At 42.9% G+C, this 13160-nt stretch overlaps 1 protein-coding gene across 1 annotated transcript in view; it reads left to right on the forward strand.

The window, feature by feature from the left end:
- dlgap3 (discs, large (Drosophila) homolog-associated protein 3) overlaps positions 1–13160 on the forward strand; it is a 126681-nt gene that overhangs the window by 96524 nt on the left and 16997 nt on the right. The window contains exon 4 of the mRNA XM_069176282.1: positions 6161–7338. Coding sequence (XP_069032383.1) covers positions 6235–7338 — 1104 coding nt within the window. The 5' untranslated portion in view covers positions 6161–6234. The remainder of the gene's footprint in view (positions 1–6160; positions 7339–13160) is intronic.

The following is a 13160-nucleotide window of genomic DNA, read 5'->3' on the forward strand; positions in this document are numbered from 1 at the left end:
CCAAAACTTGGGCTGCCTTGTCCAAATGATTGTCTGCTATTGTCTCCCATTAGGGTTTGGTCTGGTAGCAAAAAAAAAAAACTATTTAAAGTGCTAATTTTGACTATAGGAAAGGAACAGTTGACTGAATTTCGGTCAGTTCACTTGTCATTTTCTTGCCAAGAGTTAAACGAGAGGACGTCATGTCTGTATGCTCAATATTAAGCTATTGCCAGTCGACAGTTGGTTTAGCTTAAGCTAGTTACACATACCCCTTGTAAAACACCGACATGTTGTAATTACGCTTTGATTTTTGTATAAATTAAAGAAACAACATATACTTTCTTAATAAGTGAGCTTAACAGGTGCTCTACGATGGATTTTGTTTCCTTTGGACAGAGCCAGACGAGCTGTTTCTAATCGTTATGCGAAGCTAAGCTGAGTGAATGTTGGTTCTTGGCAATTTCCAAAGACATAACATTTTTACTTTAAAGTTTAAATCTCATTTGTAAAATGTAGCCTTTATTCAAGCTGTATTTAATTCATGACATATTTTACATTTTTCTGGATGCCTTCCTTCATCAGAGGGTTCATTCATGTTTCATAATCAGTCTGTTCAAAGCTGTGTGAATTTTTCGCTTAATTATCATGTCCAATCATATTTATGCAGGTGTTCATGGCCACTAGTCACCTTGTGAGGCAGCTGTATTGGCGAGATCACAAAATCGGGTGATTATGTGATCACAGTGGTTTGGATCAATCCAAGTCCTGCTGGCAGCTAAGAGCATTGTTCAAGTTTGATGAAAGCCACAGAAGCATCTGTCCTCTCAAAAACAACTTCCTGGTTGGTTGAGGTTTGCTCGTGATTAACGGTGATGGACAGATTTTTTTATTTAATCACCTGCCAAATATTTTTTTAAGGGAATACTCTTTTCCAAACTGTTTCCGTAGTATTTCCTGTATAATAAACCATCTGGTGCATCCAATTAGGCCAATGCTTATCTGACACCTACAACTATTACAATGCTGATGCACTAATGGGCAGCACCTTTTGTTTCCACAACTCACTCCACCACCCCGACCTCCCCCCCTAGCTATATGGCATTTTGTTAAATTAACAGAGCTTTTATATTAATTTATGTTTTTGTTACACTGCTTGAATCTAACGGCAGCCCAAAGGAACACATAACATAGGAGATACAAGGCTCCAAATAGTTGGAAGCAAATGTAATAATGCAGCATCAAATATGTACAAAAAACAAGAAAAATCCATGCCACACTGTTGGCCATCAGGTTTGGGCTTCTTGCCCCTAAACTAAAGCCGATGAACTAAACTACCGCTTCTGACTCCCGACTCAACTCAGAATAAATGAAACAAAACTGCTCAAAGCAACACAAGACCAAGGTTGGTGCTGGTTCCTCTACCTCCTCCCCTGGGTGAGGTTCCTCGTCCATTCTGTGCTGAAGAAGAGCGGAGAGTTCAGGTTAATGATCATAGATCAGAGGCGAAGATGTACCAGCGTAGATGTGTGCGTAGGTGTGTTTCTTAACAGAGATTTGTTGTCTCAACAGAATCCAACTTGGAGTCTATAAAATCATACCAAGCAGCCGGAGTCATTATCACTGCAAGTTTTTGTTCTCACAACTGGATTACTATCTAAATCTAATTAAAGAAATACACATCAATTCATCTTCAGGTGTTGAATTTACAGTATTTCAGTGTTGTGAAACACCCTTTGACCGACTGCTCACAGTGCCGGCAGAGAGCGGGGCAGACTCAGCTGTTAGCAAAGTGGGTCAGAGCAGCTGGCATGGTCGCATGAATATTTAAAATGAAACAGCTCCAGACCGAAGCCTCTGTTACAATCATGTCGATGCCAAGCAGTGTTAAACAATGACAGCGTGTTGTACAGCTCCAGCTGAGCAGCTACTGAATATTTCTGCCGACATGGAGCGGAGGGAGGGAAGATATCAAAAGATGAAAACAAACAACATTTGGAGTACCAAAGGGAGGGAAGTAGGCAGGGTTGGTCTAGGTCAGTTTAAGTTTGGTCTTTTTTTAATCTGGCAGCAGTGCATTCATGTTTTAATATGAAGAGATCTCAGAAAAGGGGAAGTCGTGGGTGAGGGAGGCTGAGAGAGTTCAAAAGAAGCACCTTGAAAGTCTCTGTGTATTATTTGCTTTTTAAAATGTGAGTACATGATACTATAATACCTCAATTATCTAAAAAGAAACGCGTACGAGAGCAGAGTGACGGATGACAGATAGATCAGTAGGGGCCAAAAGATGGAAAATGGAAACAAACTTTGTAATTAACTCATTACGGAGCGCTGACAGGCAGCGAGCCAGACGGACTGACAGGTTTTAAAAAAAAGTATAAAAGGAAACAAAGAAAAGATGGGAGCTGGGAGGTAGAGACATGACTGGAGGATGGATGGAAGTAGGTCAGGAGGAGAGACTGAGTGGAGAGGGAGACGTCGGGAGATGGATAGAAAGGAGGAGATAAAGGAAAGCGACAGCCAACGTTCAGCTGTCTTTCATACCTTACTATATTTTCACTTGTCTGTGTGTGTTTCTTTTTGCCATGTGCGTGTATAGCCAGATATTCAGGCTGTGCGTGTGTGTGTGTGTGTGTGTGTGTGTGTGTGTGTGTGTGTGTGTGTGTGTGTGTGTGTGTGTGTGTGTGTGTGTGTGTGTGATTGACAGCTCCTTGCCAGCAGCCTGCTCCAAAGCCAAAGACTTCATAATAAACAGAACATGGTTTAATTTACTCCTCCAGGCAGTGTGTGTCTGCTCTCTTTGCTGTCTATTCGTAAACAGGGACACACACAGGCTAGAACATCACACTGCAAAAAATATCTGTCTCAACAAGATATTTGTTATAGAATTCATGATGACCTCCGCCGACAAGGTTATGTTTTTGTGCATCTGTTTGGTTTGTCTGTGTATTCGTCTATTTCCTTGGTTCTCTCCAGAATTAGAGAAAAGCTACAGGCCCGATTTTCATGAAATTTGGTAAAAGGGTGAAGCAAAGGCCAAAGATGAAGCCGTTTCATTTGGAGAGGATCCAAATCACAAGGCAGAATTATTTTTTATTGATAATGCTAGGCCGGTCATTTGGCCTACTAAATTCTATACCTGATCGCTCTGGATCCTGTGTGTCTGACGTCGCAGTAAGCGTACAGTATAGTGACACGTACAGTTGCAAGCACACTATGCAGCACCGATATCCATGGATTTATCTCGGCAATCTTAACATGCTATTTAAGGTCGGCTGGATTAGCAGTTAGCAATGGCTTCTGTTTCTCCCTCTGCTTCTCCTTCTCTCACCTGGTCAGTGTGCTAGTTTTTACTCATCCTCCTTTAATGATAATGCTATTCGTAAAGAATGTTGTCTTTTAGCTATATTGGAGGCGAGACGTACTGAATTAGAGTGGCTGCTTCATGGTGGATGGTTACCTGGTTCACTCTGAGGTTTCTTCCTGTTAAAAGACAGTTTTTCCTCCCCACAGTCACCTAATGCTTACTCATATGAGAACTGTTAAATTACTGTGTTTCTCCCCATTGATATTGTTTGGTCTTGACCTTACCATGTAAAGAGCCCTCAGATGATTTTTGTTTTGATTTAGCCCAACATAAATAAAATACAATTGAAATTGAAATTGAATTGAAAAATCCAGTGTGGTAGTAAATTTTAACTGACAGGCTTGTCTGGAAATACAATGACTCCATATCATAATCCACATTCACAGGTGTCAGTAAACCTCTAGGATAAGCATGTACTTCCTCAAAGTTAATAGAGCAAGCAGTCGTTACGGAGCACTCAGGGACAGTTTCATAGGGGAGAACTGGAACCAGTAAAACACCTGAGATGTGAGGCTTCAGCTCGGCATCCTATTTTGACATCATTCTGATAGCCTTGAAAATATATCCAGACACACAGTACGGTAGTGGTAGAGATTGCATATCATACAAGAGGGGACTATTGGCCTTGGCAGAAGTCTGCACTTGTAGTTTTGTAGCTACAACATGAAATTAAATAATGTGCTACCGGTTTTGCAGTTTTGTTTCTCAAAAGATAGATAATGGATTTTTTTTTTCCTTTCAAAATAAATGTTCAAATATTTATGAAGTGATTGCACCACCCTATATTTTTGTTCTGCAGGTGGCGTTAATTTTTGTTTTGTTGTGATGAATGATTTTTGAGTAGTGTAATATCTGTTTGAATTGGCACTAAAAATAGTTTATTATGTCACAACCACTGACGTTGCTGGCATTGTTCACACAAATAGTATCAGTTTTGCTTTAAAATTCTGATGCTGTGTCAGAAAAGCTCATTTCTCACAGGTTTATTCTGTGCAGTCAAATGTACACACACCCAGAGAGTTAATGAGAGACGGCCCAGTCCACCCAGGTGCCATGGCTGTCTGAAATCTGTCCACGGTATTATGCTGACTTGGAGAGGCCCGTCGTCACGGCTACACCAATGACACGGCTAGATGTGGGTGAGCTTTCTGGGTGGCGGTTCTGATTCAGCCAATCAAGGCAAACAGGCCACGCTCTATTTAATGATTATCCCAGCATCTGTCCCCTATCTCTCATCTCTGCGTGAAAGCCCCAAACACAAGCGCAAACACACTCGCAGCCGCTCAGTGAATCCCATCCAGCCGAGCAGCTCGATTCTGGCTCTTATCGAGCAATTTCATCTCAATTTAATAAAATTTTGAAATGACGGGGAATGCTTGTGTGCATCATAAAAAGGCTGTGTGCCCGTGATTCATTATACATTTAGTGCAAAAGTGGTTAATGGGGGATGTGATTGCAGAAGCAGCAACTAATGGCAGTCCAATAAAATACAGGATTACCGCATTTGGAATGTAATCTCAGTCGTGTTCTCCGCGTGCTAAAAAGTAAGGCAATCCAAAGATAGCCTTTATCCTGTTTCCATTCTGTTTACTTTTACTTACCACAGTGTGTGGGTGATAAGGTTTACATTGTGACACATTCCTGCTACAGCTTGACAAGGACTATTGATTTAATTTCCTGCATTTGTTTTGTGGAGAAGATTCCATCGTCTTCTGCACTTTTTTTTTTATCATCTCGATGCAACAGCGGAGTTATTTTTTGTACCTGGTCACTTGGATATTGTGCATTATGTTTTTGTTCAATTGGTAACACTGAAATCACTCTGTAATGGTTTGCGCAGCCGTTTATAAGACTGCCTGAATGCTTGCCGCCACCTCAGCTCTCTATCTCCTCTGCATTTGGATCCTGGTGATCAATAAACACTGTTTTCCTCGGCTACAAATCTATAGAATGCTTAGAGACTCCCCGCAGGCCTGGATGGAGAAAAGACTGACAACAAGGAGTGCTGGGCTGATGAATAAAACGATAAACGGCAGATAGGAGCAAGAGGTGCAAACTGAGAGAGCGAGGCAGAAACTGAAGAGAGACATTGAGAGAGAAAGAAAGGCTAATATTCTTGATTTATCAGCCCGGCAACCTTTGAGATGAATGAGTAGAAGAAAGCTTTCTGTGGCCGCTTATTGCAGCCCATGGGATGAATGCTCACTATTGCACTGTTTGTCTTTGGTTGGGTTAAAAAAAAAAAATGAAGTGCAACATCAATAAAAATGTTAATCAGAAAATGAAAAAAAAACATAAAAACATTGTTTTCGCTTTCAATTTATGGGGCCACTTGATAGAAGACAGAAAACAATCTGGACATCAATCAACAAAATCTATTTCTTTTTTTTTGTTATTCATTTGTAACTCATATCATGAATTTCATTCCACTGCACCTTCCATATCTGTTTCTCACGCAAGCACATACCGTGCAAAAATACTCTTTTACTCCTGTGCTCACTCAAAATCGTTTTCCTAAAAAAGATTATGCCACTGTGTTTGCATGTCAGAGCCCTCGGTGCAAATTAAGTTCTCTTTATGCAGATTTTGTGTGTGTGGAAAGCATGAAATCTCATCAGCTTTTGAGGCACCATAAGAGTGATTGGCAGTGATTAGCAACACTTCCTCATCATCTTATTCCGTGTAATGAGACAGTCAAATATTACTGATTGCAAGACTGAGCAGCAGATTCCATTATTTGATAAGATGAGTATTTTTATTCATAAATTCAGTGTGTTGACAACCACACTTAATTTACTCCTTTCTTGCCTCCAGGTGAGACCGGTGCAACCCTGTCACGCCCACAGCGCCCCCTTTCGGCCCGGACGGCCCACCACGCCCCGGCGCCTATGAAAGGGTACCATATCAGCCGCAGCATGTCTCAGCACTCCTCCGGTGGTGGCGGAGGAGGCCCCTGCCACTGCACGCCGGAGGAATGCGACGGCCCGGGCAGAGACTACTACCACGGCCACAGCGATGGCCACTACTACCCTCCAGGTCCAGCTGAGGCTCTGGCGCTGGAGAGGCACCACTCACACTCACACTCCCACAGCCACTCTGGAGGGGGCACCTTTCCCCGCTCCCACCCCAGCCAGCACCCACCTCTCCAGTCATTTGACTCTTGCGAAGAGTGCCTATCCTCAGGCCACGGAGGGAAGGTGCACCGCATTCCCCCAAACCTGATGGACCAGTTTGAGAAGCAGGTGCCCTTCCACCCCGATGGCTTCCACACACTGCAGTACCAGCGCACTGCTAGTGGGGGTGCTGAGCCACGCAGCGAGAGCCCCTCGCGCATCCGCCACCTGGTCAACTCTGTGCAGCGCCTCTTTGCTAAGTCCCATTCCCTGGAGGCCCCAACCAAACGGGAGTACAACGGCACGAGGGGAGGAGGGGACTACCGTGGTGAGAGAGGGGGAGGCCACAGGAGCGGAGGAGAGGATGGCCACCACTCGGGCCATCAGTCTCGCTCCACCAGGAGGAGCAAGTCTCGAGAGCGGAGCAAGAGCGGAGACTCGCGGCACGAGTCGGGCAGACGCCATCGCAGCAGGACAGCAGGCTGGTGGAGCTCTGACGACAACCTGGACAGCGACAGCAGCTTCTTGGTCACCGGGGGCAGACGGGGGTATCCCAGTGGACACGAGAGCCTGGATGCCGCCATTCAGGAGCTCACCATGAAGAAGCCCAAGGAGCGGGGCGCCGGGCCGGGGTCTGGGGAGTGCATGGCATGTACCACTATGGCTCTGGCTGGGAGCGAAGGAGGAGGACACCAGGGACACCAGGGCCACCAGGGACACCAGGGACACCACGGTCACTCCCTGACGAGGAGCACCTGGTCGGCCATGACAGTGAGTCAGGCCAGAGAGGTGTATCCTTCCACCAGGGGTGGAGCCTATGACAAGGCCTTGGTGCCCATGGAGAGCAAGCTGAAGGAGAGGACCTTCCACTACCTACAGGTGTGTGTGCGCCTGCATCAACAAATCCATACTGTGTGTAGGTGCTTGTGAGTGTACAAAAGGAATACACAATGTAAGTGACTGAGTTTGCAGCTTGGTGCTTACCTTCAGGTAAAAGAAATATTTCTTTCAATGAGTTACATCTTTCCTGCTCAGTTTCTCAACATGAGGTCTATGTACATTAGTATAGAAGAGATCACACTGCTGTGTTCTCACATAGAAATTAATTCATTCGATTTGCATCGAGAATTTCACACCTTCATCTCAGAGTCATAACTCCGACACTTACATCACTCTTTCAAATGTCAGTAGACCGATTTGAAATCCCTTTAAAAGATATTGATAAGCTCTTCATGTAACATATCATTGCTAATAATCGTCAAATTTAGACATTTCTTTTTGTTTTAAAATTAATCAAATATATTTTTTTGTCTGTACATCCATGATTACTTCGCTAACATTAGCTGCTACCAGGTAATCCAGCACAATGTTCTGGTAAAAGGCTCAGGTGTGGCCTCAGCCGAAGTCAGCCATTTGTTAAAATGAAAAAACAAAATGAACCAAACTATTCATCAGTCTATGGTTCCACAACGGCCACATTGCGGCTCGTTGTCTCAAATCCTGCCAAGGATCTTTTTCCTCATAAAGTAAGTAACTGAAGTTTCTGCAAATTCCCTCAAACAGAATGATGCTGAACAGTTATAATTGCACAACAATGCCTAGCAGGGCCTGGAATTTGCCTGCCCAAAAAACATAGCATTTCTTGTGTAGCTCCATGTTGTTGTGTTGGAGCACAGTGAACAAAAATGAAATAAACTTGTTTGCAGTTGCAGTTTTTATATATACTGTATCCCTGCAACACTGACACTCTCCTGTAAAAACCCTGAAACCAGGAAAAGTGAGTAATCCAGAGTTCAAATGGTTAAATGTCCACCTGAGAAACTCGATGTCTTGTTTTTTTTGCCGTGAGTCAGGAAACAATGACAGTCACCGACTTGTTAATTACCTGTCTCTCCCAACAGTCCGTCTCCCACTTCCTGTCACCGTGCTGTCGCTTGAATCCGACACATGCAATTTTCTCAATGCCTATTCACTCACTTTGCGTACATAAATCTAATAAAATGAAAAAGCTAATGGGCTGGTACAGTGTGCCTACAAAGGCAGCTGAGAGAGCACACACACAAACATGCACACAACTCCAGCTGTGTTGCGGTAGAGCTGCTATACAGGCTGTGTTTCTACGGAAACAGCAGGTAGCCACAGGAGTCCCTGGTGTTTTTCCAACTCTCATCCTTTAGACACAGCTGAGGTCTACTGATAGAAGAGACAGAGAGAGCTGGGTCGTGTGTGTTAGTGTTTTCAAGAACAAGCCCTGCACAATTTGCCTCTGTGCTTTGGGCCACCATCACATTCACACCTTAGGACACGAAATTGAACTTCTCTGCTGCAATTTTTCTCATATCTCCAGGCGTCTCAGGCGTGTTTGTGGGGACACCGTGTTGAGTGGATTTTGTGCTGCGCTTAGATGTTCTGAGGCCCGCCAGATTGATCCATGCCTTCAGAGCAGGCAGCCTCCTGGAGCTGCAGATATAGTATTAAGGTCTGTTCACTTGGACGAGGCCTCAGGACAAACAGCAGCACAGGTGCAACACTTCCAAGTTGAAACTGTCTTCTGTGAAAAGTAAAGGTAGACATTATCAGACTTTAAACACAATTACTTGAAAGATTGTGCTTGTAGTGACAAAGAAATAACACTCGACTCTGCAGTTCTGAAAGTTCTGAAAGTTTACAGCATCTTAGCCCATTGTTTTGTTTTATCAGCACACAATAGTGCTTTTTGGGTTCATTTTCCACATTTTAATAGTGTAGTTTTTGCCACAAAAGGCAGTCAGAAAAGAAGCTCTGAAAACCCACCTGAGAAAAACTTTGTTTTCCTGCCAAGAAACTAGCTGGTGAACATATTGAAGCATTTACTGTAGCTGCCAAAGAGCCAGATATTTCTCCCAGATGTTAGTTGCAACAAAAACAACAGTCCAACATAAAATACATCAGATTTGAAGGAGCATGAATATTGGAGTGCGAACAATCCTCCACATCAACCTAAAAGGGGGATAATACACAGTGTGTCAGTTGTGTTCAAAACGTATATATCTAAATATGTAGATACCTTCCATAAAAATAAAAAGTTTGACTAGTTGCCTTTCCAGTCCATTTTCATTCGAAGCCATTAGGCATGGGCACCATGATCAGCTGGGTCGAACAAGGAAATCATGTGACGGAGTAGAAACAGTAACACGTTCTTGTACGGAGAAGGTTGGGGTTGGTTGGATGAAACCATAGACCGTATATAAAAGTGGACGTAGCTCCCGGGTCTGAAAAGTAAGGCCAATGCGGAGGTGCCTTGACGTGCAATACCACCAACTGCTGCCATGCTCTGACTGCGTAGATTCCCATTCAACTTTTGTCATGAAATAATATGTCAGTAATTTTTTTCCACTAGTCATTATGGTGTCATTTGCCTACATCAATACTACTTTTTCATGTTCTGGTTTCCATCTGAAAATAATCCCATTCTTAATTAGATTATATGAGGTCTCAGAAAGCGAAATTTCTGTGGCCATGTCTGTTTGATTGACAGGCCCGTGTTGCAGTCAGGTTTACGCTATCTGTGTCCTCGGATTCACAATCAGATCGTGTTAGATCCACTGCTCCCTCATTCCCAGCTCATCCAAATATGGTCACTTCTGGCTCCAAAATAGCAACATGGTGATGACCAAAGTTAGCACAAGGTTCAGAACAGCAGTTCACAAACCAATGGGTGACGTCACGGTTGTTTCCCGCTTGGTTAGAACAAACACCGGACCGGTGTTCGAGTCTGTGAGAAAGCAAATGTTAATGAGGATTTCTATTAAGTAACTTAAGTTACTTGCGTAACACATTTAACTTAAAGTAACTTACATGGTGTATGTAATATTTATTACGTAAAATTATGTGCTTTAACCAAAACCACGCTCTTTTTCTCACCCTAATCAAGTAGTAAAATTGCGACTGTGTCACATTTAACCTTTTCCTAAACCCAACCACATGGTTTTTCATGTAATTTCAGTCTTACAAATTACAACACAGTACAATACAAAGTCAAAACTGAGGAGTAATGATAATAGAATATGAATTTATTATTTGAACCTTAATATTGTTTGGCTTCAAGTTATTGTTAAAAAAGAAAAAGGTGTCTTAATCACACAATGTAGTTTTTGTATCACAGGAACGCAGTGCAAATACACTCTACTTAAAATCAGTTCAAGTATGCTACAGCCGCTCCCTCCCTGGTGATACTCCTAGTCTAGCTTCAACATGTGTATACAAGCATGTACTGACGAGTCCACCTTGGCATTGTTGTTCAACTCTGCTGCAAATAAGCAGAATAGGACAAACGGGAACAAAAATGAGTCTTCACAAGTGTGAATTACAATGTGGTCACAGGGCAAACGGACATGTCCAAAGGCTTCTCCCATGATGTCATAGCCAATCACGATGTGCATCAGAACCTGGTGCTCTTCATTCCCTAAACCTCTCTCTTCCCCTCGACCTGAGTGTGATAGATAAAAAAATGCTAAAAAAAAAAAAAAAAAAAAGAAAGAGAGAGAATATGGAGCCAGGGTGAAATGAAGACCGAAGCGTCGAGGGAGAGTGAGAGACAAAGATAGAGGTTGGGGGGAGGGGGGAGCGAGGTTGAGGGATGCAGAGATAGCAAAGCAAGCTCAGGGATAGAAAAGAGATAAAGGAGGTGATGGTAGCCAAGGGGCGAAGTGGAGAGAGGAGAAAAAGGTCCGGATGAGGAAATGAGGGAGATAGTGGAAGGCCAGGGGATCAGGAGATTAGGCTGAATCATCTTTTAAGTGATGACCTTAAAAACACACACTCAGCTGGATGCCAAACCCTGGGGCCTCGACTCTGTGTGTGTGTGTGTGTGTGTGTGTGTGTGTGTGTGTGTGTGTGTGTGTGTGTGTGTGTGTGTGTGTGTGTGTGTCATTGCATGTAGGTGTTTTCATTTGGTCTCGTGCTTGCAGGAGACTGCACACCTCATAGCATTTGTGAAAAATGAAAGATTGAGAGGTCCCTTAGCGCAAGCAGCTGCTGTTACTTACGCGACGGTGTGAAGCTTTCATCATACTAAGAAAGTGGGATTAGATGGTGCAGACACACACACACACACACTTACTTGTCGAACTGAGTGGTCCTCCACAATAATAGAAATTCATGCATAAGGTTAATAGGTATACTCATCTGCTATGATGCTAATTAAAGCCACACTTGTTATTATGTGAAGATGTGAAAGGGATCGCTCATGGTGACGAACCCGTATACATTTTGAACCTAACTCTGCACTTCCCATCATCTCTCCAGAGCTTTTTAGCCTCTTGGAAGTTCATTGCTTTTATTTTCTGCACCACAAACTCTGGTCACATGAAACCCACTTCTAGCACGCAGCCTTTTTTCAGCCAAAATGCTACTTGCCGCATGCTATCTGTCTGGCACCAATCTACATACTGAGTTGGGACAGCTGGAAAAAAAAAAAAAAAAAAGCTTAATATCATTCTGTTTTATTTTCTTATATTTAGGTTTTGTTATTTATTTTGTAATTGGACTTAATTAATCAAGTGGCCAGGAACACAAATGAAAAACTGCAAATGTTGTTTTTTGTGCTCTGGATATGCAAAAACGTGAACTAACCTAGTGCTAACTAATCCATGAGCATCCTTTTGGGCTGATTATTTTAGGGTTTAGGTTGTCTTGCTTCCCACCAAATGAAATGTCAATCTCAGAATTTTTGGAGGATGGGCTATTGTTGAATTCAAGAGGTTTAAGTTAGGCAGACGACATCAGGCTAATCAATCAAATCTGAAAGTAAATCATGGAATTTCAGGTCACCTTACATCTATGCCAGAAAACATTGCACAGCTTTATTCAGTTTCTTAGTTTTTGTCTTATTTTTTTCCTAACGACCGGGATTTACAAAGTAAAGCATCCTTGGCCACAGTGGGAACCTGTCGGTGTAATTCTGTGTGTGTGGTTTTTTTTATTTTGTTTTCCCATCAGAAAGTCTCTTCTTCTGTCTTCCCGGTCTCTGCCTGTTGAAATCTGTTATTCTGCTTCCCTTTTTCATGCTTTGTCACCTTTGTCTTTCTCTCCTACACTCTGTCTTCTGTCCTCGCTGCTGGTCTACCTGTTTTATTTGTTTATTTGCTCTACGTCTGTCGCCTTCTAGTTCATGCTTTTTTTTCTCCCCTCCTTTCTCTCTGTTAGTGTTTCTCCAGCTGTCAGAGTTTCTCTGTCTCTGTAAGTCCCTTTGTGCCTTTCTCTCTTTCTCTAACATGATCTCCCATCTATGTGCATGTGTGTGTGTGTGTGTGTGTGTGTGTGTGTGTGTGTGTGTGTGTGTGTGTTTGTGTGCTCTCATTGTGTGCATGAGCATGGTTGAGCGATCTGATGTTTGCTTTACAACCTGGCGCTCAGTGCACGTGGGCGAGGACTGTGTGTCCGAATCATCACTGTCCTTCTGTTTGTGAAATATTTTTCGATGAAGAAATATATTTCTGTTTTGAGAAGTTCTTGGACTTTAACAACGGATATTGGGAGGAAACTGCCAACAGTGCAGCGACAGCATCTTCAATATCTCAGCACTGATTAATCCACATTGCGATTATTTGCTTTTCCCTTAACACTTAGTGTAAGCGAGGAATGCATACTTACTTTTAACACATTTTTAACCATTTAACCCATTTATAGTGAATCCAACTAAAAGTGTGACCATGTGTCTC

Source organism: Embiotoca jacksoni, unplaced genomic scaffold, assembly GCF_022577435.1.
Source record: "Embiotoca jacksoni isolate LCO1_2020_lvr unplaced genomic scaffold, fEmbJac1.0.p SCAF_7, whole genome shotgun sequence".
In the NCBI taxonomy this organism is placed as follows: Eukaryota; Metazoa; Chordata; class Actinopteri; family Embiotocidae; genus Embiotoca; species Embiotoca jacksoni.